Genomic DNA, 18,532 nt, shown 5'->3' with positions numbered 1-18,532 from the left:
AAGAGTGAGGGCTGGTAACACAGGATGAGATTCCACACCAACTCTGGGAGTTCCTAATCCATGTTGAGAGAGGCAAGGAGGGAGGGGCAGTGGGAAGAAAGCTGGCTGGCTGCTGTGCTAGGTATGTTTACACAGGTATCTTATTCATCTTCTTAAACATCTTGTGAGGCTACCACCTCATTAATGAAGACTCTGTGTCTCAGAGAGTTTTTATAATCTACTCAAGGTCATACAATTAGTTGGCGATGGAGCAGGGATTCAACCCAAGCCCATCTGACTGAGAAGTGCCACCTTTTCTGACCCGCTGGAGCCTGCTGGGCGATTCCCACCAGTCATCGTGGTAAAGCCAGGAGGCAGATGGAAGAACAGGTAAGAGTCTTTCTGTTCCATTTCTGTGCCTACAGTTCTTGGTGCAGCCAGGTTTGGGGACAGAGAAGGAGCTTGGTGTCACCTGTCTCTCCTAAGATAGTTTGAAATTGGCTTTTTCATGAGGAGAGCCGGTTAGTTTAGGGCTTGCTAAGCTGAATGATGCATTTTTGTGAGCCAGCGTTATGTTTCAGAGAAAAATTTCGACCCATAGAATATTTTTCTTGCCAAATTGCACTCTGCAGATTTGAAAATCACTCTGCAGATTGTCATAGCACAAGCATCTAAAAAAAATGACCATAGAAGAAATGATCATGCCACATTTTGTGGATGAGAGGTGTCTTAGCTCGGGCTGTGATAACAAAATACCATAGGCTGGGCAGCTTAAAGAAAAGACATTTATGTCTCACAGTTTTGGCTGGGAAGTCCAAGATCAAGGTGCTGGCATATTAGGATTCTGGCAAAGCCCCTCTTCCTAGCTTGGAGATAGCTGCCTTTTCACATTGCAGAGAAAGAGGGAGGGAGGGAGGGAGGGAGGGGGAGGGAGAGAGAGAGAGAGGGAGGGGGAGGGGGAAGAGAGAGAGCGAGAGAGCACGAGCGCGCTCTTGTCTGTCTTCTTCTTATAAGGACACTAATTGCATTGTGAGGGTCCTACCCTCGTGACCTCATTGAAACCTAATTATTTCCCAAGGCCTCACCTCCAAATACCATCACGCTGGGCGTTAGGGCTTCAGCATTTGATTTTGGGGGCGGGTAGTTGGGGGAAACACATCAGTCTATAATAGGGGGTCGCTGCATCAGTGAGTTCTGGTCACTTTCTAGTCTCCTCCTGATCTAACCCATGGCAGGCATGGCAGGGAGGGGTCTGACTGCAAAAGAACAGGACTGAGGATCAAGCAGGCAGAGGCAGAGCCTCCCCTCTACTTCCGCTGCTCTTGAATTGCTTTGAACCCAAAGAACGGCCTTGCAAATGGCCCTTCAGTGTGCCTTGAGGGAAGCTCACAGGAATATTTTTTCAGCTGAATGGATTGCTGTTTCAGACCTTAGAACTGGGCCTACAAAAAAATCTCTTCCTGTCATCCTTAAGTAATTTTTCCAACCTTGATGCCTAAGCTAGAAGAATTTCCTTGCAACCTCAGCATCCTGTTTCTAAAAGTTGGGGAGCATCTCAGGACAGTTCATGGAACGCCCTAGGTGGTATATGGCGCATGGAAGAAATTTAACATTGAAGGAACATTCTTGAGATTAAAAAACAAGAGAACTGTTTAGAGAGAAGCCGACACCATAGACAGAGTTTGGCAGGCAAGAGGTTTTCTCACTAATAGGGCTAACGATTTAGAGGAGAATGTCATCAATTGTAATATGTTTACTTTTCATCTAATGAATTTTAATGGGCAGCTTTCACCATTACCTCTAGGAATCCATAAGAAACCAAAAAAAAAAACCAGCCTGGAAACTTATTTGATAGTCACTAAAGCAAAGTCTGTGGCATTATCTCAGCTCCATTTCTAAAACACATTATTTTCTCATAAGACATTTTAAATATAGCACAAGAAATATTTCTCGTATTGTTTGTACTCACTGTAACCTGAATGCAGTAGCTCTTTGAGAAGTCTTATTTCCTTGCATATCTTATTTTGTTATTCAAATGAGGAAGCATATTTGGCATGAAGTTACACCTTTTTAGAGGCAGATTTTGTTCTGGAAAATTGGTGCAGCATTTCCATTTCTCGCGTCTTTACATAACTGGTTTCTTGTCAGCAGATATAACTGTATCTGACACAGCAGCCCTGGAATCTGCATCCTTGCAGGAAGTGGGCCCTGGTGTGTTTCTGCATCTCTGACTAGGAGGACACACCTTCCCCAGGAAGAAGGTTAAATTGGACAGGTGCTTCTCAAGATCTTGAATATTTCTTTCACCAAATTTTTATTCAAAATGCAGACTCTTGTCATCGGACGGTCAACTTTGTCCTCAACTTAACCTTCAGGTTTAAAACTAACTGGCTTCCTCTCAAGGCATGCCCCTCATTAGCTGTGACAGAGAGAGTGATGGGGCCACACAAGGCCCACACTGACCAGCTCACCTGACTGCAGAGGCTCAGCTGAGAGGAGAAAACCCCAAAGTGTTCCTTTTTGTTCCCTTTTTAAATGGAGCTTTTGACATTACAAGGTGGCATTTTACACTCATTATCAAATACCAAAATCACTGGAAGGCTAGCAGGTGTTTTTCAGAGAGGCCGCTGTACAAAGCCTTGTACAGACACTGCCCTGGTTATCCCTGGCCCACCCAGCTCTAGCTTTATTCTCACTGTGATCCCACACGGCCCCTCTCACTAGCAGAACTGTCGCACTGCACAGCTGTAGGAGGCACTGTTTACACTGTGTTCTGTATGAGTGCCACCCCCAGGGCTATGTGAGTGGTGCCCCTTGAATCGTTTATCAGAAGAACCCTGCAGGCTGCATTAAAACAGGCTCAGTCACACCAACAGGCCAGAAGACTTCATACAAAAATCGTGGTGAAAGTGAGAGAGTGGCACTGACATATATACACTACCAAATGTAAAATAGCTAGCTAGTGGGAAGCAGCCGCACAGCACAGGGAGATCAGCTCAGTGCTTTGTGACCACCTAGAGGGGTGGGATAGGGAGGGTGGGAGGGAGACGCAAGAGGGAGGGGATATGGGGATATATGTATACATATAGCTCATTCACTTTGTTATACAGCAGCAACTAACACAACATTGTAAAGCAATTAGACTCCAACAAAGATGTTCAAAAAAAAATCATCGTGATTAATTCCATGCTGTGGAGAGATTCTCACTGACCTGGTGAGCAGTTCCTCAGCTTCTTCTCTAAAGGCCCTAAGCTAACGTTCTGGATGTTGCCTGAAATTCCATTGTTTTCTGTGTTAGTTTTCTATTGCTGCTATGACAAATTATCACAAACTTAATGGCGTAATGCAAATTTATTATCTTACAGTCCCGTACATCAGTAGTCCAGTATGAGTCTTCCCAGGCCAAAATCTAGAGGCTGGCAGGGCTGTGTCCCTTTCTGTCGGCTCTAGGGGAGAATCCGTTTATTGGCTCACTCAGCTGTTGGCAGACCTCAGTTGCATGTGTTGTAGGACTGAGGTCTCTGTTTCGTCGCTCCTGGAGGCCTCTCTCTGTGTAGACTCACTCCTCAGAGCAGCAACATCTGAATCTCTCTCTCTCGCTCCAGTTGGGGAAGGTTCTCTGCTTTTAGGATTCCTGTGATTGATTGGAGTGGACCCACCTGGATAATCCCCAAAATAATTTCCCCAGTTCAGGGTCCTTAACCTTAATCACATCTGCAAATTCCCTTTTGCCAAATAATGTGAGGTATTTACAGTTTCCTGGGATGAGGATGAGGGCGTCTTTGGGAGGACATCCTTCTGCCTACCACACTATTGACTTAATTATTTGTTAAAATAATGGTTAAACCAACTACTTATGGAAAACCTTTGTCGAGAATTGTGTTTTAGACAATATTAACTGTCTGTAGGTGTTTTTTTCTCCAACCACAGACATATTTTCTCATTTAATCCTTTCGATGACCCTATGAGGTAATATCAGTGTCAGTCAAGAGTGCAATCAGCTGCAAGTAACATAAACCCCAACCAACACTGGCTTATTATTTTAAAAGGAAATGATCTACAGAGCAGCTCAATGATGCCGTCAGGACCCTAGACTCTTTCTACCTTTGCTGAGAGTGAGAATACAACAGTAGTTAATTGCATAGACCCTGTGGCCTATTGTGTGGTTTTTACAAGTTTCATCTTCTGCGAATAGGGGTAATAACATACTTAGCCAATGGGGATGATGGAGTAAATGAGTTAATACATTTAATGCGCCCAAAACTATGCCTGGTATATATTAAATGCTCAGTAACTGTTAGCTATTTTAAATATTATTTCTGCATCACCATCCTTAACATGTTGGGTTTTGATCTAATATCTTCATGCTTATCACCTCATGGTTGCAAGATCACTGTTGGGCTTCTAGTCATCACGTTCAGGTGCCGGGCAGGAAAGAGAAGAGACAAGTAAGGGAGAAGGAGGCAGGAGTTTTATTTGTATATGGAAATCAAACACTTCCCAGAAATTCTCAGATACTTCTGCTTACTTCTCATTGGCTGGAACAGTGGTCTATGACCTCCCTATGTTGAAGGAGAGTGTAGGAAAGCAAGTGTTTTTTTTTTTTTTTTAATAGAATATGGAATCTGGATGGGCAGACACATGTTGTCCCCATCTCTTGCTGACTTATTCCCAGTCCCAAGAAAATGATGACCTCTTCAGGAAAAAGGGGGAAAAAGGAACATAGGAAGGTACTAGCAGGGTCTGTGCAGTCTGTCATTGGTACTTCAGTGTGCATGAGTCTTAGCTGCACATTGGACAAAGATTTTGATGGGAGGTGCAGAGATAGGGGGAGAGCCTCTATACGTGGCATAGTGTGTGGATTAAATTGTGCCTCTCCAAAAGGTATGTCTGGGTCCTGAACTCCAGTACCTGTGAATGGGATCTTATTTGGAAATAGGGTCTTTGCAGATATAGTCAAGTTAAAATGGGGTCATATTGGATTAGGGTCGGCCCTAATTCAGTGCTTGGCATACTTATAAGAAGAGTGAAATTTGGGCACAAAGACACACAGGTAGGATGCCATGTAATGACGGAGGCAGGGATTGATGTCTACACTAACACTGATGTTTGGGGAAAAGAAAGCTTTTCTTTTCTGGGTGCAGTCTGGTTTGTTTCTGGGTCTAGGGGAGGAATCATCCAAATGCCCCTGCTGTCACCACTGCTGGAAAGTGAGAGAAAGAAAAGGACCCATAGGGACGTGGTGGGTCCCTTGTTCCAGCCAGGAACAAGGAGGGGCTGAAGGCTGAGGAAGATCCCCCTTGAGGGAAATCAACCTGGTCAGCACAATCCCTATCTCAGAATATTCTGGCTTCATGTCATTCCTCTATAACTTACCTTGGAGTCCTAGGATTCAGCCCAACAGCTTGCATCCTACAGAAGTTGCCCTGCCTTCTGGAAGCCTCTGAGGCCCCTGGGGCACCGCTCCACTGGCTTAGCACAGTGTTTCTGAACATCACTTTTTTTTTAAACATGCCGTGATTATTACTGTATACATTTGTGCCATTATCTACTTAATATTTACCTAAATCATTTTGCTTTTAATGAAAACTTACTTCACTACTGTAAGTGGAAAAAAGCCAGGATCTTTTTTTTACTAAATAGAAGACAATTATATAATAAATACAGTAAAAACAAAACAAAGTTATAAAATTCGAACTGGATCCTGCAGAAGTCTGAGGTGGGCCCTCTGTTAATAAAAGAGCTTAACAAGTTGTAAAGGGGTTTTGAAGACATACAAGCACCTGGCCCAGTCTTTCTTCTTGTAGGAAGCAGAGAATTGGAAAGGAATACTTTCTCATGGTGCTATTTAAGTTCTAACTAGAGTCAGATTCTTTGCAAAAATCAGGGCTAATAATGGTAAATAACGTTGAGCTTCTATTGGCTGATATAATAACTGCTTCATGTACATTGTTTCGTGTACTCTCCACATCATCCTATGAGGTCAGCATGATCATCACCACTTTAGAAACAGGTAGCTGAAGCCAAGAGATGGTCAGTAACTAGCTGGGTCCCCCAGCTTGTCAATACAAGAGCCACTCGCAACACATCCACCACTGTGCCTGACTCTAGGATGGCCTATCCCCCGACTGAGAAGTGGGGCAGGGCGGAGGGTGCCAGGTAGTACACCCCAACCTTGGCCCAACGTGACCCTGTTCATCAACACCACTCCAGTGAGTTGGCTGGAGCAGGGTGATGGTGTAGGATCCTAGTGGCAGAGAGCAGTAAAGTCTTAGTGAAGACCCCAGAGGGAGTTGGGAACACCTCTAAGGAAGGATGGGCATATCCTGATGCCAGGTCCCTGGGAAGGGCCTCATGCTTTTCAGTAGGGCATGGCTGGCACTTGCAGCCAAGAATACTCAGGTTTCCCCACCCTCAGCTTTTCATGGCACAGGCCTGGTTTGTGTGTTAGGGAAGGGGGCTGATATAACAGTAGAGGCAAAGTTCTGTGCTCTGGGACAAAGCCAGGTTTCACACACCTGACACCTATAAGACAGTTGATTTACCTGCAGGTACTCATATGCTAGTTGCTCTACTGTGTTCTCTGCTGAGGGCTTGCATCCTGTTGCTTGATTTTGCAGAACACAGTCCAGAGAACAGGATCCTTTGAAAGTGGGTCCCAAAGCAGTGTGGCTGCACCTCTATGAGGCTTCCCCTTTAAAGCCTGAATAGAAAAAAATCACCATGAAGAGGCACAGCCCCAGGCCAAACACTGTCACACTGAGAAGGTCAAGAGAGGGTCAGGAGAGAAACGGATATTGAAAGGCCACCTGGAGAGCAAGGCTCTGCCTGGGTCTCCATCGCCTCCTCCCCCCCTGCCATCTCACACCTGGTGGGTCGGGAGGCAGATGCTGGGAGGGCACAAGGCAAAGACCCCCCTTTCCAATCACCCCAAATGCTGTTTATCGAAGGGATTTGGACTCCTAGGTTGTGGAGGCTTTTGGAGCTCGAAACTGGGAAGGTATAATATGACTAAAAGCTGCTTTAATAAAGCACAGGGCTGGGTTTGAGCTGCACTCTCTATGAATCAAAGGTGGTACCACCGTCTCTCTGAAGATCAGCAAAACTGAGCATTGTGGGGCTGGGACGGCTCTTAAATCTAATCAACGGGTCTTTGAGCAAAAATATAGCCGTGACTGGAGGACAAAGGTGGCTGCGTGCTGAAAAATATCCTAAGGAGCATCACATTTCCCAGGTGATAAGAATGCTGAATGGTTCTGAGCTGAGAAACCTTGGAAAACAATTAGCTAGAGAAGCAAGATAACCTGTTGAAATTATGGCCCTATACTTTACTGCTCTCAATAAATTTTCTGGCAGCCTCTCTCCAGCTCAGGGTCCTGGTCTGCTTATACCTTTAATAGTTGGAGGAATTAAGTCATCAAAGTTTCATCTACCTGTCTGACTTCAGTCAAAAGTACAACTTATTTGCCTGGATACCTTTCAAAACTGCTGCCTACATAGATTATAATTTAATATATAGTGGAACTAACACGAGGCTGCTTGTTTCTTGAGTCTGAAATGTCAAAATCTTCATTTACACGTTCTGAATTTTCTTCAGCATTGCACACACTTTAAATAGTAATCACAATGTGAGCTATGAAGAATTAAAAGAAATTACACTGAGATTTACTTTTAATCCCCACTATTCACTGGTGTAGCAGGGAACGTTGTGGACTCAGAGCTGGAGGTGAGATCAGAGCTTCCACTTTACTAGCTATAGCTAGTTCTTATGCTTTTAGAGTCTCAGTTTTCTTACCTGTAAAATGGAGATAATGCCCATCTTAATAGATGCGGAGAGAAAATGAGATATATGTAAGGAAAGAAACTAGCATGGCTCCTGTACACTCAGTAGATATTAGCCCTCCCCTTTTTAGTAAGGGCTGATGATTTGATAAATTTTTCCAGTTCAACTCACATAGTGCTTTCATCTGGGCCAGTTTTATTTACCCATTTGTGTGAACAATTCTCTCAAGTACCCAAGTCCCTAGAGACCCTAAGTAATTATTCTTGTTGGGTCTGAAATTCCAAGGGCAAGTTACTTAATTCATTTAAGGCTCTGCTTTCTCATAGAGTTTGAAGGTTAAATGGGCTAAACTATGGAAAACATTTAGGCCAGTATCTAGCACTTGCTAAGCACTGAATCATACTAGCTATTATAATTATTAACCTACAACCTTCCCACCTCCATCACACAGTCTGTCCTCTCCATTCCCCCCAAATCAAACGTATTTGGAAGTTTCCTATCTCTGTGTAGATGCTTGTGTTCTGTTCTTCATCTGGAAAGCCAATATCCTCCTTGGCTTGGCCTGTATACATTCTTCCCATCCTTTAAGGTTATTTCAGACGTTATATATTCCATAAGACCTACCCTGATCCTGTCTACACCCACAGTGAAAAGTCAGGCTTCCCTGGCAGAGTACACCTCCCTCAAGCACTCTCTACATTCAGCTTTGAGTTTCGGTTCTTTGTGTACTTGTTTTTCTCTCCTCCTTGACTCTTAGGTCCTTGAGGGTAAAATCCAAGGCTCTTCCATGTCTGGGGTCCTCTGCTGCATTTTACATGAAGTATCTGTTGGGCCACAATTGAATCACTTTTTTTTGGGGGGGGTACGCGGGCCTCTCACTGTTGTGGCCTCTCCCGTTGCGGAGCACAGGCTCCGGACGCACAGGCTCAGCGGCCATGGCTCATGGGCCCAGCTGCTCCGCGGCATGTGGGATCCTCCCAGACTGGGGCATGAACCCGTGTCCCCTGCATCGGCAGGCGGACTCTCAACCACTGCACCACCACGGAAGCCCCACTTTTTATTTTTGAACTTCTTATTAGATTGACTAGGCAGAAGAGCTACATGGTCAAGGGTTGTTAGGGTCCAGTTAAACCATGTTTTATGGTGGTGCACATTCATTATTATGCGGCAAACTTAGGTATTTGGGATTGTGTGGGGAGAGTCAGTAACAACCAGACAAATAAAGGTTCAAGTCAAAAGGATGGTAGTTGAACATTTATTGTTGACAGCTCTCCTCCTCTTCCAGAGGACGTGGGCCATCTTTAACCATGACCGATGACCTCTGAGAGCCCAGTGATTTGGAAGGTACAGGGATGAAGCACATTAGCCACATGTAGAGGAAGGAACTTCTGATGCAAGCTGGTGAGGTACCCACCCACATGGCAAAGAGCCTCCTCAGGAGTTGGCAAGCATGCCAGGAACATAGTAGGTTCTTGAAAAATACTTAATGAATAAAGGAAGTTCCACTTTCTCTCCCCCGTGTGGCCCTGGAGTACCTGGGTGGCTTTTTTATGTCTCAGTTTCTTCAGTCATAAAATAAGAATGAACCTGATGTTCTCTGACTGTGAACAGAGAACGAGAAGCAAAAATTACTGTGGTCATGAAACATTCAGCATGTGTTGTAAACAAATATTAGTATAAACATGGCCACTAAGAAAGAAATCTCAATTGTCAAGACACTTATGGAAGTAATCTTTAGTTTCTTTGGATATGCCTAAGCAGTGTTCATTAAACATCTATTTTAGTACCATTGTATGCAAGACTCAGTTTCCTTATGGAAAGTCAGGGAACCATCCAACTCACCACTTACAGTTGTTGAAAGGAACAAGTAATGCAAGTGATTGCAAAGCACTTACCTAAAATCCAAGGAATTATACAATAATAATAGTAATCATCTGTCACTAAAAGTATTTTCATCTGAGTAGGTTGTAAGTAATACATTGTCTCTCTACTTAAGTCTCTCTTTACTCTCTAGATAATGCACTACCCATTTCATTTACAATCTCCTAGTCTGCTTTGTGCTTTAAATTGGAACCTGGCCTGCCCAGGTGAGCTAACACCTTTCACCTCAAGAATAATACCAGGCTATCTTGAACAAAAGGACTTTGAGATTTATGGTTTGGGCTGTGAGGTGGAACATCCGCAGTGCAGCAATTCAGGGAAAGAATCCTCACACCTCATTTCTTCATTCAAATGAATTCAACAAATATTTCTTGAGGGTATAATCAGAGCCAAGCAATGTGTCACAAATACGATATGCCTCAGAAGGCCACACAGACATGGAAACCAATCACTGTAATAGAGGTAATAAAATTTTTATTGAGGATCTGCAGAAAGGATCTCAGTAACACACAGGATAGAATTGCCAGCTCTGCCTTGGGAGAAGGCTGTGGCAGGTATCTTGGTTGGTTTCGTTGCAGATAACGGACCCCCTTCTGGCTAAACAGAAAGGGATTTAAGGTAGGGAGTTAGGTTGTTGGCACACGTGTTGGAAGGAGTGCAGGAGCAGGCTGCAGGCAGTGTTTCCAGGAATACATCTCAGAATGTGGCAGAACTGGCCCACCGAGGGGGCTGCTGCCCTTCAGCGACCAGAAAGTCAGGGCCCTGGAAGGCCACTGCCGCGACTGTGGGCAACAGAATCCTGTTGCCTCAGCTGTGATCCTTGCTAACACAGTGGATGACCCTCACATGGCCTCCTGACCCCCAGGAAGCTAGAGACCAGACACCCTTAGAGTAAAACCAAATGCCTCTAGTACTGTGTTTGCCTGCAGAAGCATGCCTGGGCCTCAGTTCCATCTTCCAGAATGTTCAGTCTGACGGGTAGAAGCTGGGCCTCATGTGGCACCCAAGCTGTGAGGAAATCTGGAAAATGTGGCCTCCAGCTCTTGTGTCTCTGGCCTTCAGTAAGTCTTGCTCCAAGAGGGGGAGCCAACCTCCTGTTTCTGCATCTAAGTCTTCATGGAGAAAGAAAGAGCCAGTTGGTCTGGGACCTGAAGGAGGAGTGAAGATCCACGGGACAAAGGGTATTTTGAGCAGGGGAGGCTATGCGTACTGAGTTTATTGCATATTGCCACAGAACAGAGCTGTGAAATGCACGCTTGGTTCAAATAAAAGTAATTTGAAACAACAACAGTATAAGATGTAAAACTTATGTCTTACATAAATGACAAGACATGAGGAGGGAGAGAGGAGCAGTGGACTGATTTTGGAGGGCTTTGGACTTTAGACTTTAAGCTGCAAGTATTAGGGAGACACAGAAAGGCTTTGAGGAGTAAGTGTGTGTGTGTGTGTGTGTGTGTGTGTGTGTGTGTGTGTGTGTGTGTGTATGGAGGCAAGGATTAATTTTCCTCAACTGCTGAGCAACTATAGTATATATAGCAGTGTTCTAGTAAACATATAATGGTATGTTATATACAGCAGCATGCTGGTAAACATATAACTGTATGTTATATACAGTGGTGTGCTGGTAATCTTTAACAACTGGCCGTCTAGAGGGGAAAAAGTCCTGATTTGTAGGGTATGCTAATTTCTGTGTTGTGAATGCTTCCAACATGACCTATTTCAAGCTACCAATGTGACATCACTGAACACGGAGTTGGGAAGAGTTGCAGACAACTGGCTCCTGGGAGCTGGTGCAGACTCGCTCCAGAGCTTCTATGTTTGTCGTGTGAGTTAATTCTTAAAACAATCCCATAAGATGTATAGGACTTTCATTTCACAAATGGTAAAACTAAGGCCTAGAGAGAGAAATATTTTACCCAAGGTTATGTAGCTAATTAGTGGTGGAACCTAATTTTAGATCCAGGTCTGCCTGTTTTCAAAGCCAATGTTCTTTCAACAAGATCATGTTGCCTCCAGAAGAGTAATATGGTAAACTCTCCATTTCAGAAAAGCCCCTCTGGCAGTATAGAGCAGAGGTTGAGACTGTAGTGTGAAAGAGTACTAGACAATATATCAGTGGATCAGTGTGTATGTGTTCCAATACAGTTTTATTTACCAAAGGTGGTGGGGTGTGTACAGTACAGAGCAGGTCAGAAGGAAGCACAGTAAGAGGCAGATCACGTAGAAGGTTACTGAGGAGGGTGAGAGGTGATGGCGCTGAACTAAGGTGATGGTAGGATGTCAGCAGTCATGGACATATTTGATAGAATTGCAGGATGGAATTGCTGGCCTTCCATTTCTTTAGATGGATATGGTTGTGGGGAAGGAGCAGGGTTATAAATGGGAAGTCAAGGATTACTTCCAGATTTCTGGTTTGTAACTGTGAACGTGGTGGTGCGATTGGCCAGCATAGAGTCAGGAGAAGCAGGTTTCTTTGGAGAAAGCTTGTTTTCAGTTTGGACATGTTGAGTGCAAAGGGCTTATGGAAAGTCCCAGTGGGGATGTCCAGTAGGAAAGTGGAAATGCATGTACTCAGGAGAGAGATCAGAGCTGGAAATTGTGAGCAAAGCAGTCCAGAGTGGTAGCTAAAAGGCTGTGGATGAACTTGGAGAGTGTGGAGAGGGCTGAGAAAAGCCAGTGAAGTTGCTTGGGAAACATAGGGATGGTCTCAAGGAAAACCAACTTAGAATCATGTTTCTTTAGACAAGGTAAGAGTGTTTCTAACATGAGAGAGGGGTCAATAGTGTTGGATGCATTTGTGGATGCTGTGATGCACTTCCCAGATCCCACTTCAGGAATGAAGAGCTATTTTCCCAGCTGCTGTGAATATCACCCAAAGATGACCCCAGCTGTCAGCCCTTTTGGGGATTGCCTCACCTGAAGAAAACTGCCTGGTTCTGGGGCTCCCCTACTTCCAGAAGTAGCCCGTATCCCCTGACCAAGATAGTGGGATAAAGGCCCATCTCCCTTGTCCCCACTTGGGATGACTCTATGGGGCCACTGCAGCTCCAAGTTTCCCTGTGGAGTTGGCTGAGCCCAAGTTGGGAGCGCATGGCAGCTCAGTCTTTCCCTCTCTGTCCCATCCTGTCTTCTTCCCCTGCCTTCTATAGGTACTGAACCCAAGTGCACTCCCAAATAAACATCCTGCTTGTTCATTCCCATCTCAGCATCTGCTTTTGGGGGAGCCCAGCATGTGACGGATGCTCTTTCCCTGTGTCCTCTGCCCCGTGAAGTTGCTATTCAAGGGTGAGCAGGACCACACCAACCTACCTATTCATTCATCAAACCCTAAAACAAACCGGTGGTGGGTAAAAACCAAGATTTGACTTTTACTGACTGAATAAAGCTTTATTTTGATGCAAAATAAACAAGAAAAATTTATATATTCATATATAACAACATCCAGAATCTTTCTGTGGTAAAAATGGGATCATCCTAAAAAGTCTGTAAAGAATTCATTCTCCACCCCCTATGCCAAAATATGATTTCACATAATTTATCTTCAGAACTTATGCACAGACTTGGTATCATATAAGCACAGGAAAACACTAGAAAAAGTGACTGTATAAACAGCAGGTTTTGTTTTTATGTTCCAGTAGTAAATAGCACTGCAGTCAGCATAGATGGAGCATAACACTGTCTGAAAGAGTTGAGTCAGGAGACAGTCTTGGGGGTTAGTTCACTCTCCACTCTGGGCTTATAGTGAAGCCCACCTTTAAAAGTCAGGCTGTGTGATATTCTATTACGATTTAAGGACATGAGGGAGAGTTTCCCTTAGAAGTTGTAGCTGCATATGAGATTCTAGGCTTATTTTAGATATCTAACTTTCATTTTCCTTTTTATCAGAAAGGTGACTTTGTAGCGATATCTTATGGAGACTCCTTTTTCTGGTCTCATTGTGGCATCATTTCCACTTAAGTCGGCGTGAACCGGGAGTGCAGAGAAATACTATCGCGGGCTGTTTCTGACTCCAACTCCCTCCTGCCTAATTGCGCTAAATCTGGACTTTCTGTTGCTCATGGACTCAAAGCAGTAGGCTGTCTACCCAATTTAGCACCAATTTGAAGGCCATTCATTGTGGATTTCAGAGTTTAATGCCAGTGAAAATTTTAGAGACATATTGCTGTCCGCACCAAACTCTCCAGATCTCTATATCCCTCTGAAATGCTAAGATGTTCCTCCAAAGAAAATGAACGCTGTGGTTACAGGTTAGGGAATGAACACTCCTTAAAGTCTTCATCACTGTGCACACCAGCCCTATGCATGGCAACTCCAAAAGTTGTCAGGTGGATTTCCTTCAGAAGATAGATTTCATTCAAGAAGTTCCTAAATCTTTGGAAGGAATAATGAATCATGTTTTAATTTTGTTACTGGTGGCAAAAATAAAGCTTCAGTGAAGTCTCAGATCTCGTTTCTCAGGAAACAGAGTTTCCTCCTCAGGGTGACGGTGGGTCTGTGGCTCTACCCATGCTCTTGATTATAAGGTCTTTGCTCTGTGCTGTACTATGAGGTCAACGCATATAGATCTAAAAATCTAAGAAGAAGGAGCTTCACGGTCATTTTTTCCCCCAATTTTGTTGTCAATCATGATTTAAGAGAATACTCTGACTTTGAGCTTGCCTTTCATCCCGTGGTGTGATACCACAGGGAAGCAATATTATACCAAGAGTGATACTGCCACAGACCAGTGACACAATGGGTTAGTGAGGTGTCGTGTTTGGCTCCCTTGTAGAGGACTGAATTTGCCTGCATCTAAAATTTTTCGGTCGTCTGCTCCCTTTTATCTCTCTATTCCTGCAAAAAGGGACACAAACAGAGCTCCTTAAAATAACTAGTTACTTGAGGCCAATACATCCTTTCAAGGCCTGGATGACCCAGTGGTCAGGCGAGGAGCCCGGGGGGGTGTACGTTGATGGGTTTGCAGCTCGCCAAGCTCGCCGTGCCACGTTTTCCTGGGGGTCTATTAGCATTCCGAGCTACAAGGAGACACCTGATTGAGTTTTTCCAAGGCCATAAATAAACCAGGAACTATTTCCTGCTACTGGGCACCTGTTGATTATAGCCTGGTCTTCTAAATGCTCTAAACAACCTGTTCTCCTGAATACTGGGAGAGAGTTCCATAACCTCTGGGTGGTGACAGTTGGAGCGCTGGTTCGCAGGCATTTATAAAGCTTACATTCAAGCTGTTCTGAATTGTTACTCGTCTCGATGAAGACTGTCGCACGCGTAATGCTTGCTTCTTTTGGGTAGGGTCTAATGGGGCGTGTGTTATACTTCAAGCAAGGAAAGAAAACTGCTATAATCTTTTTTTCATCTGTTTTCATAGTACCTTCACATCCTTGGCTGCCCCTCAGGATTAGCAACTGTTTTATTACCTGTGTGTACAACACAAAACCATGCTTGGAGCAGCTTTCCCCGAGCCTGAGTGCTGGAGATATGCTCACAAGGTGGCAACGTGGTGAAAATATAGGCATTCTTCCTACAAGGGCCACTCCTCCAACACACACAGAGCGTCTCACCTTATACCACTGCCCCTTGTGGGACCTTGGCCTTAATCCAGAAGGAAGCTCCTGGCTTGGCTATGTCCAGTAGTCTACAGAAATTTGGTTCAATTATGGAACATCCTAAAGAGCTGATTTTTAATGCTTCAAAATACATCAGACTTCCCTCATCTTATCATTGTCTTCTTGAAGGTTTATGTAGCTTGAGGGGAAGGCAGCTCGCAGCATGTTGGCTGGGAAACCCTACAGCTCACCTGCACTCCAGCTGTAGGTGAGCAGGGCCCAATCCTCAACCTCTGTACAAACTGCGAACAATCTAAAGGTGCCTGGCATAAGAGAGATGATAGAGGGCAAAAAACAACTTGACAGTCTATTTTCAAGAGGGCCATAAGTAAATTGTAGTTTAGAAAATGATACCTCTTAAAGTTCAGTAAATAACACTAGTTAAATCTAAACCCAGCAGTTGCATCATTCTTGGTAACAGAACTCTATTTTAAATTAAAATAAGACTAAACTGGGCTGGATAGATACTCTATATATTCAATAATACTATAATTTATTAAATCCTAGCAGTCAGAGGTATCCCGATCTTGGCCAAAATATGTCTAAATTGAACTCAAGACTTTTTTGGGGAGGGAATGAAGAAGGAATGTAAAAAGGTTTAAAGTACTGCAAGAGTCACTGAACAATTCGAGTTGCTGCTCCCATGCTTTGCTGTTTCTCAGTTTTCTCTTATGTTCTCATTCGGGTTAGGTTGTAGGTTTTAGAGGTTCTATGTTGAAATAAGTAGAATATAGCTGCAAAGCTCTAAAAAAAATGGCGATGGATTTTGGAGGGTGGGCTTTCAGCTTCTCGAAGCCATAAGACCTTCTTTTCCCAACTGGAGCCCTTGGCCTTGGTCTTGCCCTGACTTCTGTTAATGAAATAATATAGCAGATATAGAATGATTTAGTTTTATGCTCCTTCTCCCTTCCCTTCTGTTTTCTGGCTTTTTTCCTTTTTATTCCCTTCCTCATCAAACTTTCCAGAAAGCATTTTTATTTTCTATTCTCCATACTGGGAGTCACACACTTTCATACACACACACACACACACACACACACACACAGAGTCAGTCACCACCATCTACCACCTGCCAGTTATCATTCCCAAAGAGTACAGTCAGCCCCTCCCTGACGCCGGGTGCGTATGGCGCTGTTTGGCACTGGGTCTGGAATTGGCATCTCCAGAGCACTGCTTCCTGTGCATACCAACCAGTGGGCCCTCTTTTTCCCGAGTACATCTTAACTCTCAAGTGGCAGCCTTAAAATAGAGGCCCCACTTACAATAATCATAGGCAGGAGATTTGGGGATGCCTCGGAAACCAGATATCTCCATGCTGTCGTGCCTGGGACGTGGGAGGAAGGAAGGTGAGGACCACAGGAATGTCAGCCTCTTCACCTGATTGCCTTGATGCTAGGCATATATTTCTTCTGGAAGCTCTGATTAGCTTTGTACATCCTCCCAGGACACCAATACTGCATTCACACCTTACTTTTACACTAAAAGCAAGGAAACGTGACACGCTTATACCAAGTGAGTGGAACTGAGAACCTGAGAAATTCTACAAATAAAGAAATGCAGCCTTCCTCTAGGTATAAAACATTTCAAGGAGATCACTCATCCTGTTTGCCGCTGTTGTTTTGTCAATGTGAAAACCACTCACTTAGGACACCCATATTGGCAACCACTCTTCACAGACTTAACAACTCTAATCAGGTGGCTGAAGCTTAGTCTCTGAATGGATGATGATCCCGGGCAGAGTCTGCCCTCCGTGATGCCAGTGCTATGGGGCATGTCTGTGCTCCAGGGAGGCCCCATGTTGTAGATCTCCATTGTTATCTGCCTGTTCAATTGTCACTCGCAGTGAACTGAACAATTCTAAAAGTATTTCAGGCAGTATTTTTTTGTATGGCTCCATCCTTCCTCTTCCTTCTGATTTCCCTCCCCAAACTCCTGTCCCCTTCTTTCTCTCTGATTAGCAGTCAAGTGTTGCAGCCTCAGTGAGAAAATCCTAATCTGTACCATGGAGAATTCTTAACAGGAAGAAGGCCTTAAGGTGTAGGAAGAACAAAGGTGATGTTGGATGTCTTCCTTTCTGGGCTGGGCTGAGCTTGGTGGCGTTCAGCTACACGGCTGCAGTCATGGGGTTCTTCTGCCGGGGATCCTGCATTCGATAGGGGTACTGATCTGGGCTGCCCCCTCGGGGCACTGGTCTGCCCATTTCTGGGTAGGCTGGTACTCTGTGGTGCTGAGGAGGGGAAGGTGGGACATCTTGTCGGAAGGGTCCTTTGTGCTGGGGGGCTGGTGGGGGCGGATAGTACTGGGGATACCGGAGATCTGTGATCCTCAGATCTGGGGGTCGGGGGTAGCTCCCTTTGGGCGGATGCACAGGATGAGCCCCTGGGTAATATGGAAGCTCCCTTTCCTTGTAGAGCCCTCGAGGTGCTGCTGTCAGATAGTCTACAGGATCCGCTGGTCCTCCCCTGGAAAGAGAGCAGACACATATCAATGACTACGAAGCCAGCTGCCCAGATGATGGCCACATTCCTTAGCCTCCCATGTAGTCTGGCGCGGCCACAGACGGGATCTGGCCAGCGGGATGTGAACAGACGTGACGTGTGCCCTTAAAAGGAAGAAAGGGACACTCTTCTTCTCTTCCCTCCTTTCTGTTGGCCCCTGGAGTGGCCATATTAAAGGAGAAAGCCACATGCTGAGGAAGGCAGAGCAACAAGAAGGTAAGAGCCTGGCTCCTTGACCCCATGGAGCCAGCATGTCAGTCAGGACTGATTGGTGCCTGAGGGAGAAATATAATTCTATCTTGTTTATATGTTGGCCTTATTATAGTAACCAAGCTAGTTCCCTAAACAAGGCTGAGTTTGGCTCTATTAAAGATGGGATCATTTGCCCCCTCCCCTTTCCACCTCCCTGAAGCCTGACATAAACATGGTGGTAGAAATGCACACATTAGGGCTTCCCTGGTGGCGCAGTGGTTGCGAGTCTGCCTGCTGATGCAGGGGACGCGGGTTCGTGCCCCGGTCCGGGAAGATCCCACATGCCGCGGAGCGGCTGGGCCCTGAGCCATGGCCGCTGAGCCTGCGTGTCCCCGGAGCCTGTGCTTCGCAACGGGAGAGGTCAAAACAGTGAGAGGCCCGTGTACCACAAAACAAACAAACAAACAAAAAAAAACGCACACATTATTTGGAGTCATAAATTTCCCAGGGATTGCATTCACTTCTCTCCTAGGTCTGTGGGGGTGCTCTTTACATGAGTCACAGTCTTGGTCTAACTCTGGTTGGCTTCTGTTACA

General features: G+C 44.9%; 1 protein-coding gene across 1 annotated transcript in view; it reads right to left on the bottom strand.

Annotated features, from left to right (window-relative positions):
- Nucleotides 1-13,009: 13,009 nt before the first annotated feature.
- The window catches only part of PARD3B (par-3 family cell polarity regulator beta), a 1,049,764-nt gene continuing 1,044,241 nt past the window's right edge, over nucleotides 13,010-18,532 (bottom strand). Inside the window, exon 23 of the mRNA XM_081242115.1 lies at nucleotides 13,010-17,708. Within this exon, the coding sequence (XP_081098241.1) occupies nucleotides 17,351-17,708 (358 nt within the window). The 3' untranslated portion in view covers nucleotides 13,010-17,350. The remainder of the gene's footprint in view (nucleotides 17,709-18,532) is intronic.

The sequence above is a fragment of the Mesoplodon bidens genome (assembly GCF_964165515.1).
Source record: "Mesoplodon bidens genome assembly, chromosome: 8".
In the NCBI taxonomy this organism is placed as follows: Eukaryota; Metazoa; Chordata; class Mammalia; order Artiodactyla; family Ziphiidae; genus Mesoplodon; species Mesoplodon bidens.
The sequence above is the reverse complement of the archived record's forward strand: the minus strand, read 5'-3'. Positions and strand labels throughout refer to the sequence as shown.